Source organism: Choloepus didactylus, chromosome 4 (assembly GCF_015220235.1).
Source record: "Choloepus didactylus isolate mChoDid1 chromosome 4, mChoDid1.pri, whole genome shotgun sequence".
Taxonomy (NCBI): Eukaryota; Metazoa; Chordata; class Mammalia; order Pilosa; family Megalonychidae; genus Choloepus; species Choloepus didactylus.
In genome coordinates this window covers 132,879,598-132,898,094 of record NC_051310.1, presented here as the reverse complement: position 1 = coordinate 132,898,094, position 18,497 = coordinate 132,879,598, and the positions used below count along the sequence as shown (strand labels likewise).

The following is an 18,497-nucleotide window of genomic DNA, read 5'->3' as shown; positions in this document are numbered from 1 at the left end:
TTTTACAGATGAGAAAATTAAAGCACTGAAAGATTGAGTAACTTGACTGAGGTTACCCAGGGCCAGGATGTGACCCAGCATTATGACTCCAGAGTCCCGCTCTTAAGCACAATATACCACCACAGCCATGCTACTCAGACAACTGGAAATCATGTGGATAGTTTCTTATAACACACAAGGGGGACTCATTCAATCATCCTGATTGAAAACCAATGACAGACTCTACAGGGAGAAACTATTTGTCCTATTTTAATAATCACAAACACACAGAAATGAGCAAAACTTCCCCCCAATGAAACTCAAAAATTGGGTTTGACAAAAAGGTTTTGCCAGAAGGAGACAAAAAGGTCATTTAGCAGTGTCACTAGGAAACTTACCCACAGCTTGATTCCTGCTTGAAACAGTTTTCCCACTAGGTAGAAATATTTTTGATAAATGATTGTTTCTACTCACCATCTGCTCAATTCCCATTCAGAGAAGATCGAGGTAATATCTACTATGAGCAAGATAAAATAATTTCAAATACCATTTTCTAGCTACAAGCTATAGAAATTATCCCTGGAGGACTATATTTTGGTGCACAGGCTGGACAAGAAATAGGTCTCTAGGACTCCTCTGAAATGAGATGATGGGATTCAGTTTATCTAGCCCCAGAAAACTGAAACAATGCTCATGTTTTGTTGGATGATTGCTGTTGAGCAATCCAATTCCCCTTATGAATTAAAGAAATTTTCCTTTACTTCCTGCCTAAAAGGATTAATGGTTTACTTCTAGTTACTAGTTGATGTGGTACTTAAGGTTCCTCAGGGCTAATGGATGGGCAGGGTTTACAACACTCTTCTAAGCCAATCACTGCACAGTCATCTCTTTCAAGAAAGGTTTTAACCAATAAGAAGAAGCCTATGGTTCTGGGCTGAAATCTAAATGCCCCATATATGTCTGGGTGATCCTGAAGCAGGTTATGCTTCCTCAGAAGGCTCCTGGGTGGTAAGTTAAACATTACTGGGCAGGGTAAAATCACATTTAGTATGATTGAGGGTGGGGTAAAAATGAGGATGTCAAGGACTATGAAGAGAAGTCAGATGTTCTGTAAAAACTAAAAAGTTAACAGCTTTACTTTTAATTTTCCTAGGAAAGTTTATTTGAGAGTTGAAGTTCAGATCTTTTTTCCAGAGATACAGCTTTAATAACTGTGTGAGGGAGACAGAGTTTTCTTTGTATTTATCTCATCATTCTAGAACTTTCTCTGAAAAGCCAAATTATAAGGTAAAAGATATTATTTTATTTTTAACATTTATTATTTAAGGTAAGAAATATTGTTCTAAAAGAGAATATCTTAAAATGGGTTCATATCATAGAATTGCAAAATAGTCTTTTTATCTCACAATCAAATATAAACCTCTCAATGAAGATTGAGAATATTTCATGAACAGGAGTCAGTAGAGCACGTTAATTATACCTAAATATTAGCATATAACTTCATTAAGGGCTGTGATTTATTGCCTTATCCCAAATACTCATATATTATTTAAAGATCCCATAATAGCACTTGCAAAACAAACAAACGTATGAGCAAATGAAACATTTTGAAGCCCAGTAAAAGATCTAAGAATTTACAGAAATATCATCTTGATGGAAGCATTTTTTTTTTAATTTACATTTAAAATATAGTTCTTCATTTGTTTCAGGGGCACAAAGGGAATAAATGTTCCATGGAACAAATTTATGCTTGAATATAAACAGATTTTTATAAACTAGCAAGAATGTGTATTTTTGAAAACTTTTAAAAATATATTTTTAAAAATTTTAGCCATGTTATATATATATATTCTTGTCAACAAAATACTTTGAAGTTTCAGCATTTAGTACTGCCAATGAAATATGTTTCAGTCTGAGTATATTTTTATCAGTGCTATAAGCACAGGTAACATTTTATGGACTTCACTGGAAAATCTGCTTGTCAAAGCAGCTCCCCAAGTATTTAATTGCTCAGGTGACTACATTTCTTGAACAAGTAACTTTCAGTGAAATGAATTTAAAATTCTGTGTCTTGTGAAAGAAAATTATCCCCTCATATTCCCACCCCCACCTAAATATATTTGTATTACTTGGAACAAGTTCAATTTTCTTTTTCAATGACAGCTTGAAGAACGTGCTGAAGATTATTTAGAAGAGAATACATCAAGGATCTATTTATTGAGTTCTTCTAGAACAAAAGCCAGGAGATCTCTAATGTAACAACATTAGTCTTTATTTTGAGGTGACAATATATAGATTTTTTTAAACTGTCATAAAACAGATAGCTTAGTCCAAAAACTCCATTCTGGAAGATGTCCCTGAACAACACTTCCAGTGTGTTCCTGGATTCAGTCCCCAGTAACACCAATCGCTTTCAAGTTCATGTCATAAATGAGGGCCACAAGAGCAGTGCAGTCACGGATGACAACGTGGACCCTCCACATTATGAGGAAACCTCTTTTGGGGATGAAGCCCAGAACAGACTCAGAATCAGCTTTAGGCCTGGGAATCGGGAGTGCTATGACAATTTCCTCCAAAATGGAGAAACTGCTAAAACAGAGGCCAGTTTCCATACCTATGATTCTCACACAAACACATACTACCTACAAACCTTTGGCCACAACACCGTGGACGCGGTGCCCAAGATCGAGTACTACCGCAACACCGGCAGCGTCAGCGGGCCCAAGGCCAACAGACCCAGCCTGCTGGAGATCCACGAGCAGCTTGCCAAGGTAAGCTTCAGGGCACAGGAAAGTACCTATTCCTCCAGGCAATTTCCTCCTCTTTCATTATGCTATGAAAGTGAAGGAGTCAAAACAAAAATGATGTCATTCCAAACTGTCCATCTTCCTTACACAACTGTCCCCATTTCCCAATAAACCCCAAATGTGCAAAACACATTTCACAAATGTTAACTGACTGAGGAGAGAGAACTCAAGAATTAACTCTGTAAGTTTGTCAGTGTGTTTTGTTCACAATTATAGTCTATTCAACTTACAGTTGGGTAAAAATGTCAAACTGGATACTAAGCTGGTTTGACCTTAATGTCTCTGCTCTAATTGTGAAACAAAAAATCATGTGTGTTTGCTGTAGTCAATACTGTAGATGTCAGCCTTTAGGGTGTGTGTGTGTGTGTGCACGCATGCATGTGTATTCTTTAGATTCTTTAAAGGGAGAGCAGAGATTTATAAGATTCAGAATTTTATCCCTTCCTCTTCAAAACATTGCCTGAGGCTCCTGAACGCACTTAAGCACGTGAAAGTAACTAAATTGAATGTAAGTACAGAAGCAGCAAAAATGGCTAAACTTTTCATTATATTTAAAGAATACAGCCAGGGTTCTGCTAGAAGCATGAGGCAGCACTTTTTCTAATCTTGTATCATTTAGAAGCCTGGCAGATTTCTTCTTCCCTCACTTGCTGTAAAATATGTTGAAGGACTTTACGTTATGGATCTTCTGGAACACTATTTAGAATAGATATCACTCTTTACTGGTTTTAATTACTTGCTAAGAAAAATAATTAGCTATTACATATCCAAACGTAGTTTACCCTTGTCCAAGGAGGAGAAAAAATGATTGGAACAGTTCTTCTCATATTCATTAATTCATTAATTCATTCAACAGTTTTTTCTTTTTATTAAATGATTACCCACCTCAGAGATTTTTCAAATACTGCTCTCAGGAAAATGCTGATAAAGGTGAAAACCTTCCTTTAGTTTCTGCTTATTCTTCTTTTCACAAGGACCACCAACAGCAAAACTTTTCCGCTGGCTGCCCAGGAATACCATCACCAGGGACTAACATTCTGAGAGAATCTCATGCTCTTAACTCTGCTCCCGTATCCCCTCTTCTCACCAAACCTTCTTGTCCTATCTACCATAAGAATAGCACTTTATTTTTAGACTAAAGATTTAGATTTTTATCTGTGGTATTTGGTGCTTAAATCGAAAGAAGTTAACAGTGTGGTAATTTGAGACAAACTGGCAGCCCTGATGAGTGGAAGATTTAGGGGGAGGGGAGGCATTTTGAAGCCCCTGAAATCAGAATGAGGTGTCATTTTCCTATTCTTTGTGAGAGGGGAGGTGAGGAGAATGGCAGAAGATACAACAGGGAAAAGGAAAAGAAGGAAAAGAAGGTTGAGAGAAAGGCATATAAAGAATTTTCCAAGTGTGGAAAGGGCAGAAAGAAAAATTGGGGGCATAATAAAGAGATTTTAGTTTATTCTGAAGAAGTGAAATGAAATAAAGTCCTTCCAAAAAAGGCCTGAAATTCCATCCCATCATACTCTACCACATTCGTCATTATAATTTTTAAAGGTGCATCCTTTGCTGTAATTGTGATCAAAATCGAAATATTCTCATTCACTACCCCTTCCCAAATTAAACCAAAGAGACTTAAATGTTAACTCCACAAAAAAGAGGAAATGGCATAAACTCTCATTGTTAGGACTGATATTCCAGAGAGAGAAAAGCAGCTTATTTATAATTATTTATAATTTCTAAAACCATTGCTTATGTACATCTTTAGAAGGCCATCTGAATGACCATAAAATAGGAATGCTATAGCTGCATTTGACAGCTGTTTGAGCTATCATAGCATTTTTGAAAAAATAGGGTGACACTAAGGACTTAACTTCAATTAAAGCAAATTTTTTTTTTCTCAGAAACAAAGGAATGCAACTTAAATAGATTAATAATTAGGTTTATGCTCAATGCTCTGAATAATCATTCCAAATGAGTATAGTAACAAGTAACGCTTCTTAGGGACTTTATCTACAGTGAACTTATGTTGCAAATCAGGCATAGGCAGCTACATGGCCAAATTGGAAGTAGAAATCAAATAGAAACACAGAGTCTACAACTGACACATTCTTGTAGGCAGGAGAATTCTAGAGTTGTTGAAGCCATGTGGACAAATCTGCCTGTCTATGTCTTCTATTTCTGCTCTAGCCTGAGATTACTGACATTAACAATCTGGGCCTTCTTCATTCATCTGTTTCTTCCTTACTAGTGAATTGGATTCAGCTATCCCCCTGCCTTTTTTTCCCTGCAAATAAGAGATGAAGAGCTGCAATGTGATGTAGCTATGCTACCACCTGCTTGTGGTCCTTGACATTCTAGGGTAGTTCCTCAAATCACAACTAGGAATGATCAATAGAACAAATGTTACATAATAACACTCCAACACTTCACAGATTTTGTATGCAAAAAAATATAAATTATAGTGTTTACTTAAATCATTTACTTAAATCATTTAAGAATGGAGAGTAATTGACATAGTAAGAGTTAGGCACTATTTTTTGACCCATGATTGCGATATTTTAAAAATTACAGCAATGGTGCATCCATATTGAATGGCAGAACATATTTAGTCAGAAACCAGTTGGATTTTATGCAAATCCAAGTAATAATTTACAAGTCAGAAAAAAAATTGCATGACAAAATTGTCCTATTAGGTAAAATGAAAAACAGATTTGAAAGATATTTCTAAAGTCTCTACCTTAAGTGAAACTCTGGGATTGATAGATACTGGCAGGATTTGTAATCCTAATGATTTGAGATGTAGTTGTAGGAAATCCTTTTCATTTTCTGTGTAGTAAAGAGCTAAATGCCTATGCTGGTAATTAAGAATAATGGATTTTTGAAAACTTCAGTTAAAAGCAGAAATAAATTATTCTGTTCCTTACTTGTTCTGCAATATTGTATAATTTCTCCTTACCTTGCAAATTGCTTGTTAATATTAGAGTTTATATGCATACAAAGTCTAGCACATTTCCTACAATGGGTAGGAACCCAATAAATGGCTGTTTATTCTGATGGTAATCTTTATGCTAGCTTTTTATTTAGAAAGTAAGACATACACTGGTAAAATATTTACAAAGTACTAAAATATACATGCTCTAATGAAATGACTCTCTTCTAACTCTAATCTTTATTTCTCTTCCCCACGGTAATCGTTACAGACAGTTTTCATGTAACTCTTCCCAGAAATTTTCTATTCTTATACAAACATTTGTCCTAAACTTTCTGTCTGTATTCTTTTTACAAAAATGTATAGGGGCCTGCTTTCACAGTTTTCTGCACTTTGTTCTTGTCACCAAACAATTATATCTTGGAGATCTTTCAATTAGAACATATATAATGATTACTAGATATTTGGCAAAAGATTAATCTAGTAATTTTACTTTGTAAAGAGAATTCTGCTTTCAGTATCCAGCTTTAATTCTAGGGACCACTTTTCAAATACAGTTCCTAACTACATGGTAACCAAAATATAACACCATTTCAGCCTTACTAGCCACCACCTCTCTAGTTAGCCTTTCAGAAAAGCATAATTATAAGGGATTCAGGAAAATCTATAGCCTTTCAATCACAGGCTGATGTTCTGATGTTAGAGAATAAACAGTCTTGGGAAGTACAAAACACTGTAAAATTAAGATAGAAATACTAATCTTAAGGAAGCCAGTCATATAGAAACGGACCCCAAATGAAAACAGCTAAATGAGTTCACATTTGGGTCATTAGACTGTCAGAAAATACAAATAAATTGGAACTAAAAACATTAAGTGACTTCAATTTAATAAGAACAACCTTTTCATTGAGAATTTTTTATGTGTCAGGCACTGTACTCACACCTGGCACAAATTCCTATATTCAATCCTTACAAGAAATCTTCAAGGTAGGTACAATTATAATTGCTATTTTATAGATGGTGAAAGTTTTATAAAATCCTAAGGATCGTTTGGTAGAGAAAACAGAGACTTAGAAGTCAATAAACAACCCAAAGCCACATGGCTAATAAGTTAACCCATGTCTGCCTGACTCCAGAGTCCATGCTCTTCATCACTGTTTTTTATCTTCAGCACACTCTCTCAGGCACTGTGTCTTAGCTGTCAAACCATGCAGAAGGGTAGAACTCAGGCACAAAAAGGAAAATCATGCCTCACTCCCGCCAGGCTAAGCAGGCAGTTCCAATCCATTCCTTATTTTTGAGACTGGGCCAAAAGATCAAGTTGCTTATCGCATAGAATTAATTGTAAGTTTTAATTATCTTCGTTGTCATCAGAAGCATTATATTAAGTATTTATTTATAGGAGGTGCTCTATATAGTGAGTTAAGGAGATATGACCTCCAACCTCTGAAATGTCAAATAACATTGTTATGGATAGAAATAAAGGACATGTAGTTAAGCTAACAAATATTAAACCACATAAATCAATGTACTAATTGCTTATATTTCATGAAAGGGCAAACAATGTACAAATGTTTTCCCTAGAAAATAATGTTTTTAAAGTGTTTCAAATTTCAAATTTGGAACTTTAGCATTTGAGTTGGGGGTGTCTGAAATGTAAAGTAACCTAACTACAGCCAAATAAAATATAGATTAAGATTGAGGCAATAAATGTCTTAAAGGCCAGAAATGATTGGAAATCATCCCTAAAACATTTGTTAGAGTCAAATTCTGATACTTGTTAGAGTTTCTCAGCACCCAAGACCTGTTTCCCTGTGAACTCATGCTACTAAAATAATCTGTGGAAGCAAAACAGAAAAATGATTAAATTCCCATTATAAGTAGTTCAGTTATGTATTCTCTGAAAATATTTTTTAAAAATCTTTTAATTTTCTTTTTTATGTTCTCATTTTTTGCACATAACTAAATTTGACTTAAGTTATCGAAAACACAGGTAAATTTTTCTGTGAGCTTTGTGTTTTAGATATAGTAAAAATACTGTAATTCTAAACTGTGACTGTTGATAATGATTGGAGGCAAGTTTAGAATAACTTTTAAAGCAAGAAAGAAAACTTTCTCATTTTCATCATTTAAAATACTCCCTGTTATCACAAAGGGATAGAATGTACAAACATAATAATGTTCCTCAATAAGATATGGAAATATGATTAGAATGTTATGCTTTTCATTCTGAAATGGACCTTAGAAATCATAAGGTCCTTTCTGGGATTGCTGTTAAAATAATCTAGCTCTAGGGGTATAAAGGGTATAGATGGAATAAGGTTGGCCATTAGGTTGATAATTGTTGAAGCTAAGAGATGGGTACCTGGAGTTTATTATGTTATTCTCTTGCTTTTGTATATGTTTGAATATTTCATTAATAAAAGAAGTTTAAGACAATGGAGGAAAATCATCAAGGCCTAAATATTTATGGAACTATTTCTCAATGATGGTCTAAGAAGTCTACTGTCCTGCTATTAAAAGCTCAGAACTTGAAAACATGTTCAAGTAGCATGTTGTCTAGCTGGAATTTAAAGAATAAATATTCTTATTTTCTTTTGCTCTGATGATACCTAGAAAGGCATTTGTTATTTTTCTGAAGTCTGAAATATCACATTACATATTAAATGAAATAATTTAATCTGTCATGATTTATTTTTCAATCTAGAAGAATCCATTTGGAATTTGGCCCCTTAACCTGCTTGTGATTGAAGCTTCACTAGTTTATCAACATTGGAGAGGAAAAAGCTTTTTATCAAATGGCCTTCCTTCCTTTTTAATGCACTTCATTTTAACTACTCTGAATATTTAATGCGCAGGTAAAACACTTGGTAAATAAATAATCATTCCCTAAAGCTACACAATTTAAAATGCATTTATGGAAGGTTACAGGGTCATCATTTATGGTAATGGAGTGTGAACAAACAAATTAATTCGAAGTATGAGGGCAAAATCTGGTTTCAAGCAGCAATCATAAAACTTCCAGTCTTTAAGGCTTTGGTCTCCAGAACACACACCAGCCAGGAGTCTTATGAGTCACTGGTTATAGCTCACAGCCTTCAAGTCTCCACTCAACCCCAACCCCAAATCAGGTTTAGTATTTTGAAGATAAGTTGAACTTATAACTGCTGTTTAAGCTTACAAGGAGGCGTTTATTAAAGAGTAAAACCAAGTCTTGCTTTGCCATGTCGGAAAAGGAAAATGGCAAACCCAGTGAAATGATCTTAACTAAGAGTGAACTGCTTTAAGATACGACTTCCAGAAACCCATTGGATTTATCATCACAGGCAGTGTCCAAGAAAGGCTAAGCATCTTGCTAGAGAACACATCCTGAATTAGTTACGTAGCCAAAATTGGATTACAAGTATCTTAATGTATCAAGTGCAGCAGTTTTGGGAGTTCTTCATGAGAGTAAGCAGTGCAAATGGATTCTTTACCTGTACTATCAGACGTTTATAGACATCAAAAGAAGCATATACTTCAGGGTTCTTTCCTCCCACTCTGTGTTTTGAATATACTTAAAACTTTGAAACTCTATTTCAAACTCCATTTACCTAGGGGAGAGTTGAACACCCTATGTTGACTCTACTTTTGAATAACTGAGAAGTTACTAATTTCCAAATATGATAGTTTTTTGATAATGCCCTCAAAGCACTGTAATTCTTTAGCATTTTATTGGGATGTTTTAGTGATAAACTGAAGAACTGTTAAACTGTGACCAGGAAGAATATTCATCAGGAAGAAATGTTCAACTAAGGGGAAATTTTATGTCCTATTGGTCTGTTTATCTTTGTAAGATGCTTTTCATAGTCATTGGTATTCTCATCAATCTGTATCTAAGGGTCACATAGTCACCATTGGAGTTCATGTGGGAGCTGAGCAATATCCTGGACCAAACCCTCAATTTCAGGTTTAATCAAAAAACAAACATGGCTTCTATTCCCAAGACTGCCTTTAAAAAGGCAAGTGGCTAAGGCTGAGTTTCATGGGATCCTCCAATTAATCCAGGAAAATTAAATTGTCTTCTCCCTGAAAGAGCAGCTGGTTATGGAATTGTGATTAACAAGAATATCAACAATCTAAAAAGGAAAAAGTTTCTCTGGAATCCAATCAAATAAATGAATCTTCTAACCAAATAATCTCTTTAACATTCATGGACATTTTATCAAATTCCTGAATTCCCTGCTCTCATTGATTATAAGTTTCATTTCTGGAAAAGGAAAGTTACATTTGACTCATTCAGCTGCCTTATGGATATAGAATCTTTCCAGAGAAAAATAGAATTTTTAAGTGACCAGAAAATGGCCTCAAATGTTTCATCCATTTGAAATGCAATTGGATGTATTATATAAACTTGCTGCCGGATATGGTAGCCACAATCCACATATGGCTACTGAGCACTTAAAATGTGACTAGTCCAAATTTAAATGTATTGTCAATGCAAAATACACACTGGATTTTGAAGATCCAATAAAAAAAAATGTAATTATCTCATTAATATTTTATGTGGGTTATATGTTAAAATGATAATATTCTCTATATTTGATTAAGTAAAATATATTATTAAAATGAATTTCACCAATTTTGTTTTACTGTTTTTAGCATAGCTACTAGAAATTTTTAAAGTACATACATGGCTTGCATTTGTAGCTTGACCATACTTCTACTGAACAGTGCTGATGCAGATCACCAGTTTCTGCCATGTCAGTTCATTATCAATTTCTTTGGATTTTGTCTGTCAACTTTTTACATTGGGATTAGCATAAGAAGTCAGCTTTCAATTATCTGTGCAAATAGAAACTGAGGATGCTTGAGATTAAGATGTTCTTCAGATAATTAAAAAACTAAATTTTAGCTATTGATTTCAATCCCCTCTTTCCCTATTTTTCCCCCAGTGCTGTCAGAAAATAACACAATGATCTCTTGGGATTTATTCCTTTTCTCTCCTTTTTTTATTTTTATGTGGCCCACATAGAGGAAACAATGAGAAATGGCATCCCCAAAAGGGAAAGAAGAAAAAAGAAACAGGAAGCAAGGATGAATAAGAAACTAGGTCATCTGCTCCGAAATGGCAGAGCTCGGTAGCCAATTTATGGAGAACAGCCGTGTATGAATGACCTGGTACATGGTAGACCCTTGGTTGACATGAAAGAGAAGTGACCCAGGCCACTGCCCTCCCCCAATTTAGTTTTTGCTCAACAACTCTTATTTCATTGTATTAAATTAGTTATCCAAGTGTCACACTAGTATCATGAACAAAGTCTTATGGGAGAAGAATGTAGGGAAGAATCCTTACTTACATAGAGAAGGAGAAGAACGTCCTGGAAAGAAATAAGAGCCACTTGGAATAAACAGCCCAAGTTAGAGTCAGCTTATAGCGGATACACGAATGGTACACCAACACCCAAAGAAGTGACAGCCCTTGGATATGGCAAGGATAAGGATAAAGAACTTCAATTGTCCCAGAATAAAGCCCTTATTATAAATTCTGATTATTAATTTCACACCAGTCCTATTTTAGAGGAGAAAAAATGCCATTGTCCAAGACCTCTTAGCTAGTAGTGTCAGAACATATCATCTTAGGCTTAAATCCAATTTAAACTGCTTAAGTAAGAGAAAGTTGTTCTATCATAATGGTAATTATTTGCTGTATCTAAGAGACTTCCCCAAGGTTTCAAAACCCTTACTAGAAAAGATTGCTTTTTGGCAGCTCCATGATCCACCCAATGAGGAACCAGGTAAGTGCCAGGTAGGTTAAATTAAGTAGGTGCATCTGAAATTATTTAAGTCACATCTAGAATAGAAATTACAGAGGTGTGCTTAACAGGAGAGAAACGGAGCTTTTCTCTGCTCCACTGAACTCAGAAACTATCTTACTGAGAAGGAAGCTCTTTTTTAAACTTAGGCCATGGGGTGGGGAGCACTAAATAAAGGTTTGGGCCCTTATGTATACTCCTTACTTCTTATTTCAACTCAGCCAGTCTTTCTAGTAGTCAGTCATGAGACTTCTTGCATAATACTAACACATTCAACAATTCTCAGGCAAAGGCATATCAAATCTGAAAAAAGTTTCCCCTGTAAGTGGAATAGTCTTCTTGTAGTCATGCAGTCTTTCAACCTTTTAATAATACTTCAAACTTTTTTTTTTCCTGAAAACACGTCTACATGTTCTTTTATTGACTCCTCTTAAACATCCTTTGAGGTGAGTAGTGAAGTTTTAGCGTTATTATTTTAAATGAATAAAATGAGGCACAGGGAGGGTGATGGAAAGAAGGCCAGATACTTTGCCTAAGTGAGGAAGATTAACTTTCTGATTCTGCCAACACTCCTTCTTTGAAGCCCTCATTCACTTTCACTAGGTCTTCCTCCCTTATTTGGACCCTTTCTTCTCTCTTCTGTTCTACACTTATCTAAATCTGACCACTTACAGCTAAGGAAACACACACTCACAAGTGGAAGAACAGCCTAATTTTTCTGTCTCCTGGCCCCAGAGTCCTTCCACCACCCCTTGCAGCTTTAGTGGTCCTAAAATCACTCACCAACGAAATGAACCCATCAGCTCTCAGGGCAAAAAACATATATATTATTTTACTAAGAAGATATAGATTATATTTTCTTTTCCTTTCTCCTAAAGTTCTATGTCAATTGTTCTGATTTGCTGTCAAAATTTTTAGAGAACCATTTGTTGTTAACCAAATGCTATGGCTTTGCTATCTTTAAAAATTCAGAATGTGACCGGGGCCCCAGGTGCAGCTGACAGGGTCGCTAATGGTGACGGGATGACTGGAGATGAGCAACCTGAAAACAAGGAAGAAGAAGATAAAGCTGGTGCTGTGAAGTTTGGATGGGTGAAAGGTGTGCTGGTGAGAAAGCTCCTACTGTTTACAAATGAAGGCTATCTGCTAAATGTGCTAGGGGATTAAGTGTTAACAAGGTCTGAACATCACAGCTACACAAACTACTGGGTTTGGCCCCGTTATCTCTTTTCAAGTCTCCTTTCAATGTCCCTTTAACTCACAGGTAAGATGCATGCTGAATATCTGGGGTGTCATGCTCTTCATTCGCCTCTCCTGGATTGTTGGAGAAGCTGGAATTGGTAAGCATTTTCTCCCTTCTAAATAATTTCCAATCTAAATCATAAATGCCAAAAGCAGCATTAATGCTGAATGTAAGGTTCACAGAAGTAATTTACACTTGGGATCATTTTACTTTACCTCTTTGACAATGTTTGTCAGCGGGAAAAGGTGAAACATTAACTCCTATGAGGCTGGAATTTTCCAGCTTGCCAACCAGGTGAACGCTCACATAAGTATTTCAATCTTTTGATAGGTTTAGGTGTAAAGGCATATAAAGAATATCCATTTTTAAATAATATTCATATTTTGGGACATGTTGGCATTTGTCCCTCAGTTATCACAGAACATTCCCCTTATGATTTCTGGCAAAATTTCACTAAACCAAAACAACTTGTGGAGAAACTGGTGAAAATGTGGTCTAATAAAAATGCTGAATCATTGGACATTTTCCAAATAAAGTAATTGTGTTACTTTCAGGTACCAGGAGTAAGAAAATGCAGTTAGTAAAGTATTGACAGATATAAGCTTAAAATGATAGCTTGGATGAGTAAAATAATATGTACAACTAATGCTCATTTTTCCAAATGGAAAACAGATGGCATTGAAATTAATTTGGGTGTTTATTTAATGCTTTTAAATACTATATTCCACTTAAAGTATTCTTTCCCCTATCAAATCTTTTTTTTAATCGAGAGTATTAGTAAACTTAGTGCAAAAAAAATTTATTTGAATTTCATCAAAGTTCCTTTTTTATGTGATAAAAATGAATTATGTTCTACTCTCTATATGAGTGTGTATCAGGAAACTATATTAGAAATTCACTTTGTGGGAGAGACATAAATCATTAGTATCAAGACACAGAGACTCAAATGCTCTTTCAGATACTACTCCAGAATATATCTTAATTCGCATTTAAAAGATATTTGTTCATTATTTATTGCCTCCTCTAAACAAATTCACAACCGTCAGAAACTAACTCAAAAAAGAAAGAGCTGAGTTGTAAACTGAACCCCTAGAAATAGTTCTGAGAGTTTTCCTGTGTTTTGTGTTTGGCAACTGCTGGGTTCCTGACAAAGGGCTGCTTACTGGTTTTATGATGCATATCAAATGAATGCTTACAGCCTCGGGCTCCAAAATAAGTATATGCTGTTCCATGGAAAATCTGCATCTTAATATTGTCGGGTTTTTGCTGCAGGGTTTCATGCAAAATTAAGTTTTTAAGGGCAGTTTAGTAACTTATTGAGATCATCAAGAAACATTACTTTATTTGGAGGTGTGAAAGTAGCCAAGGGCAAGAGTAATTCTTTTTAATGCAACTTATTTAAAATCCATATGTTTGGGCAATAGTCTGAACTTTAATCAGATCTTCCATTACTCTTTGCAGTCAACCCAGTAATGTTTGTTACAAAATTGTAAATTATGAAGAATCCTATTCTCTGCTAACCTGTTTAGTACACTTTTAGACATTAATGTTGTTTTAATAAGGACCTTTTACTTAAGTAGTCAAATTATGCTTTAGAGGTGAATAGTGTTCTACCTCAGTGGGTGGCCAGTGGGTTTCCTTTGAATGGAGGTTGTTGGGTTTTTTTTTTAATTCTCAGAAAACAGACTTTAGTGAGTAGTAGAAACTTATTATCACCCTTTCCTCAATTCTACTAGCCTTTGCTGTGACCCTAAAGCTAAAAGAGTTGATTAAGTCACCATCTGGAGCCCACTTTGGTTCCTCATTGGGAAAGAATAGAAACAAATACAAGTATTTTTTTTGCTTACTTTGGAGATAGTTGGGGGGGAGGAAACATAAATACGTTTTCAGGCCCAGACTCTGGGAATAAAAAGAAGGAAGCTGGAGCCAGGAGTAAACTGTATACATCCCTTGGGTAACCACTCTGGAGCTATGAGTTTGGGTTACATTGTTCTGAAAAGCCAGTGGTAGAAAAAGCCAGTAATGCTGTCTACTTGCTCTTCTCTGTTTTGGAGACCTTGGTCTGGGGCAAGATGGTTTCCAAAAAGCTTAACTTTCAGGCAGAGAAAAAGGGTCTGAAACAGAGGAAGTAGAAGGACGGAAGCAATTCACTTATGCTCCGAGAGTTTCACTTTCTCATCTAAAAATTAGGGAACGACATTAGTTCTTTCCCAATCAATTTTTGAAGATAAAGCTAAAGGGTCTTGCTGAACAGGCAAACACAATTGGAGATAGGCTAAGGATAGATCAGTATTCTTCAGACAGTGGTATGCATAAGAATTACATGGGAAGTTAGGTTAGAAAACTGCAGAAACCTGGAATTCATTTTTAAAGATCCGACCACTGGGCATTTTTAATAAACATCCCGGAATTTCCTGAAGCAGGTGGTTTAAGGACAGCACTTAGAGAATACCATGAACAGAATGTTCTCTAAGCTGCATTTTGCTTTGGGAGTCCACTTTTGATTGTGTGAGAGAAGCAAATCCCTCACTGTTAAAAAGTATAAAATTTTGTTCCAGGGTTTCTAACTGTTTACAGAGAAATATATACAATGCAAAAGGAAAAATTAAGGAATGTTGGGGAAATAGAGGCAAAGGGAAAATAAGGGTAGCGAAAAAATAAAGTCAGAGGAGGTTTAATGCTGTGAAATGCAAACTATATGGTTATGCACAGTTGCTGGGATGAGCTAAACATTCGATACCAAACTTTTCAAAAGAAAGCCAAGAGCCAAATAATGTGCAAAAGATAAAAAGAAATCGCCTTTAGTGGCACAAAGTCCTGAGGCCCCAGAGTAATGTAGAAGTGATGCTCACCACAGGATCCCTTCCATTGGTACGAAGAATTTAGTGCAAACATTTCTCATAACATCTAGCTTTTAAGAGTCTAGAGGGGCCAAAGCACTATGGTTCAACTTTACAAATGGTGCCGCAGTTAGCCTCTTCCCAATGCGCTTTAACCAGTAAAATAGCCTAAAACCTCTTGCTGGGAGCATCAAGAGACCCAACTTTCAGTACCTCATTCCCATTTCCCCCCACTGCCCCTTCTCCCAGGGCATGCCCAGAGAGATTGCAGCCTCTCTCGGTAAACTACCATTCTAACCATCCTTGACAAAAGAGAGCTTGCCAACAACAATTCTTGAGCATCCACTTCACATAGGGTAGTATATCAAACAGGCTCAGGTCAGAGTATTCCGGGATGCAGCCAGGGTAAGTTTAATGGCTGTGACCACAGAACCTGCCCCCTGAGTTCTCGATCAGCCTCCATTGAAAAGGATGTACACCTGGCTGCCTATTTCCTGAAGTTGAGAGCAACCTCACCTTCCTCCAAATTCTGGCCTTTACCACTTTCTCCCTCTCATTATAGTTATTGACCTTCTGAACCATAAGATTCTTGAAGGCAGCTTTTTTCATTTCATTTGATTTGATTTGCTCCTTGCATTTTTTTATATAATTAACACACAGCCTGATGCATAGTAGACTTTCAATAAACAATAGCTATTATGAGTATTGTGGATATGATTAAAAAAGCACTATCAATGATTGTGTAACTATATTCTATGTACTATGCTAGCCAATGTCCGTATACATTCTTTCTATCTCATTGCCATTTTTGGCTCAGAAGACAAGTAACTTGCCAAAGGCCACACAGCCAATAAGTTACAGAGCCTAATATAGTTCAAAGAGATTCTTTCCACCTTATTCATCTGCCAGAAAAACAATTTTCTATACTGCATGTAATTTTTCATCCCATGTGACCAAATTTCCATTAAAAGATAGTTCCCTGGAAGGATGAACATTTGATCTGTAGTTATATCAACAGTTTAGAATTGTATAGACCAATTACTGTGGTTATAGATGTCTACAACTTCAAAAAATGGGCTTCACATTAAATTCTGACTAGCTTTGGTTATTCAGTTGTGTGAGGCTTAGCACTACACACCTAGCTCTTGAGTTTCTCGTACCCTGTCACTAGTATAAGCAGAAAACATAAGAGCTGAGCACTTGTAAGTGGTGATTTCCAGGGCAACTTGTTTAACTCGAATGTGGTCCTTAAGTGATTACCCTAGACTTGCTGCTTTTATGTAAATGATCTAATGGATTGTTCCATTGTTTAATCGCCTTTATTTTTCCTCTCTCAACTGAGGTCTTGGTGTGATTATCATCGGCTTAGCCGTGACAGTGACTGGTATCACTGGTTTATCCACCTCTGCTATTGCCACAAATGGATGTGTCAGAGGAGGTAATTAAACTTGTGACCCGTATGATCATTTGTAAGGTAAAAGCAACACAGGCTCAAATAATTCACCACCGACCTTTCTGGAGTGTTTTTAAAGGTAATCCAAGTTGGTTCCTTTTTTTTTTTTTCCCAGGTAGGAGGGATGCAAGAAAAGTGGAGAAGGATTTAACCTTTGTCAACCCCCCGACTCTCTCATTCAGGATTCTCTCGAGCAAGAGAGAAGGTCAAACGTCATATTTTCTCTTTTCACAGCCAGGGTAGTTTGTCTCCCAGGACACCAGCATAAGTCAACTTTTCCTTTCCCAAGGCTGCATTTTAGATTATGTTTACTTTTTGAAACCGTCCTTCATCATAATGAGCAGTTCTCCAACTTGATCTTTATGCCAGCCATACCCGTTTCTCCTTGCCACAAAGGAACCCCAGTGGGACCTAAGGCCTGGATGTGAAAACATAAATTAAAGGCAATGTAGTTTGCAGCAAGAGGGAATACAAGGAAGAAAAGTAAAATATAATATCTTCTATCTTTCATTGCTAACAGGTCTTGGAGTTCTCATAATTCTTCTTTCCACCATGGTAACTTCTATTACTGGGTTGTCAACTTCTGCAATAGCGACTAACGGGTTTGTTCGTGGAGGTAAAAATCTCTAAGCTATCTAATGCCCTCATCACTTGCTACGGGTAGGCAAAAACTTTTTATATATTTCTTTCTGATGGGATCAAGGAAGTAGCTCGATGTCGTTGAAGTCTGGCAGCCTACTTGGATGAGCTGGTCGCAAAAGGAAGTGGAAGGTACTGTGAGTAGAGTTCAGGTCCACACTGGTCAGCTCTGATCTCTTTTCCAGTGGGACGGTTCTGGCGCTTTTCAGGTCCTGACTTCCAGATACTTGAATTCCTCAGGTAAACGTTTTATTTTTCAGGCTACTTTGCACAGCTCTTGCTGTTGTTTCTTGAAAATGATTCCTGGACATTGCCTCAGTTTGAAAGTTTAGTGCATTTCAGATGCTTCCTAGACCCTCATGCAATGGGATCATTTAGAACATTTCAGGTTTTTCATGGAGAGACTGATCCTTCCATGACAAGATTTGGACTGCTGCCTCCTGAAGTACTGGTGACTTCTCTCAGTACTGGGACCAAACACCTTTCTTGGGCGATTTTGCAGGTCTCGGAATCATCATCATTGGCCTGAGTGTGGTAGTGACAACACTAACAGGTATTTCTATGTCTGCCATTTGCACAAATGGAGTAGTAAGAGGAGGTAAGCCAATTTATTTACTTATGACTAAGTTTTTGGTTGCATTGTAATGTCTATATTCCTTTAATATTGGAAGTGATATTTGTATCCTCTTAATTAGTCCGCAAAGTCTAAAAAAAAGAGAGAGAGAGAAAGAAAGAAAACCTAAAGTTTAAATAGCAAGGCAAAATTTTTCTTAATCAAAATTAAGAAATATCCAGAAAAGACTTCTGTGTCCCATTGC

General features: G+C 36.2%; 1 protein-coding gene across 9 annotated transcripts in view; it reads left to right on the top strand.

Annotated features, from left to right (window-relative positions):
* Positions 1 to 960: 960 nt before the first annotated feature.
* SLC12A1 (solute carrier family 12 member 1) overlaps positions 961 to 18,497 on the top strand; it is an 83,658-nt gene continuing 66,121 nt past the window's right edge. For 3 of the 9 annotated variants that reach the window (XM_037834048.1, XM_037834052.1, XM_037834047.1), the window contains exons 1-6: positions 961 to 987; positions 2,143 to 2,750; positions 12,477 to 12,611; positions 12,769 to 12,844; positions 16,930 to 17,025; positions 17,561 to 17,656. In XM_037834048.1, coding sequence (XP_037689976.1) covers positions 2,331 to 2,750; positions 12,477 to 12,611; positions 12,769 to 12,844; positions 16,930 to 17,025; positions 17,561 to 17,656 — 823 coding nt within the window. In that variant the 5' untranslated portion in view covers positions 961 to 987; positions 2,143 to 2,330. Of the gene's footprint in view, positions 988 to 2,142; positions 2,751 to 12,476; positions 12,612 to 12,768; positions 12,845 to 16,929; positions 17,026 to 17,560; positions 17,657 to 18,181; positions 18,278 to 18,497 lie in introns of all 9 variants that reach the window. The other 6 variants (XM_037834055.1, XM_037834051.1, XM_037834054.1 and 3 more) reach the window with 3 other exon arrangements.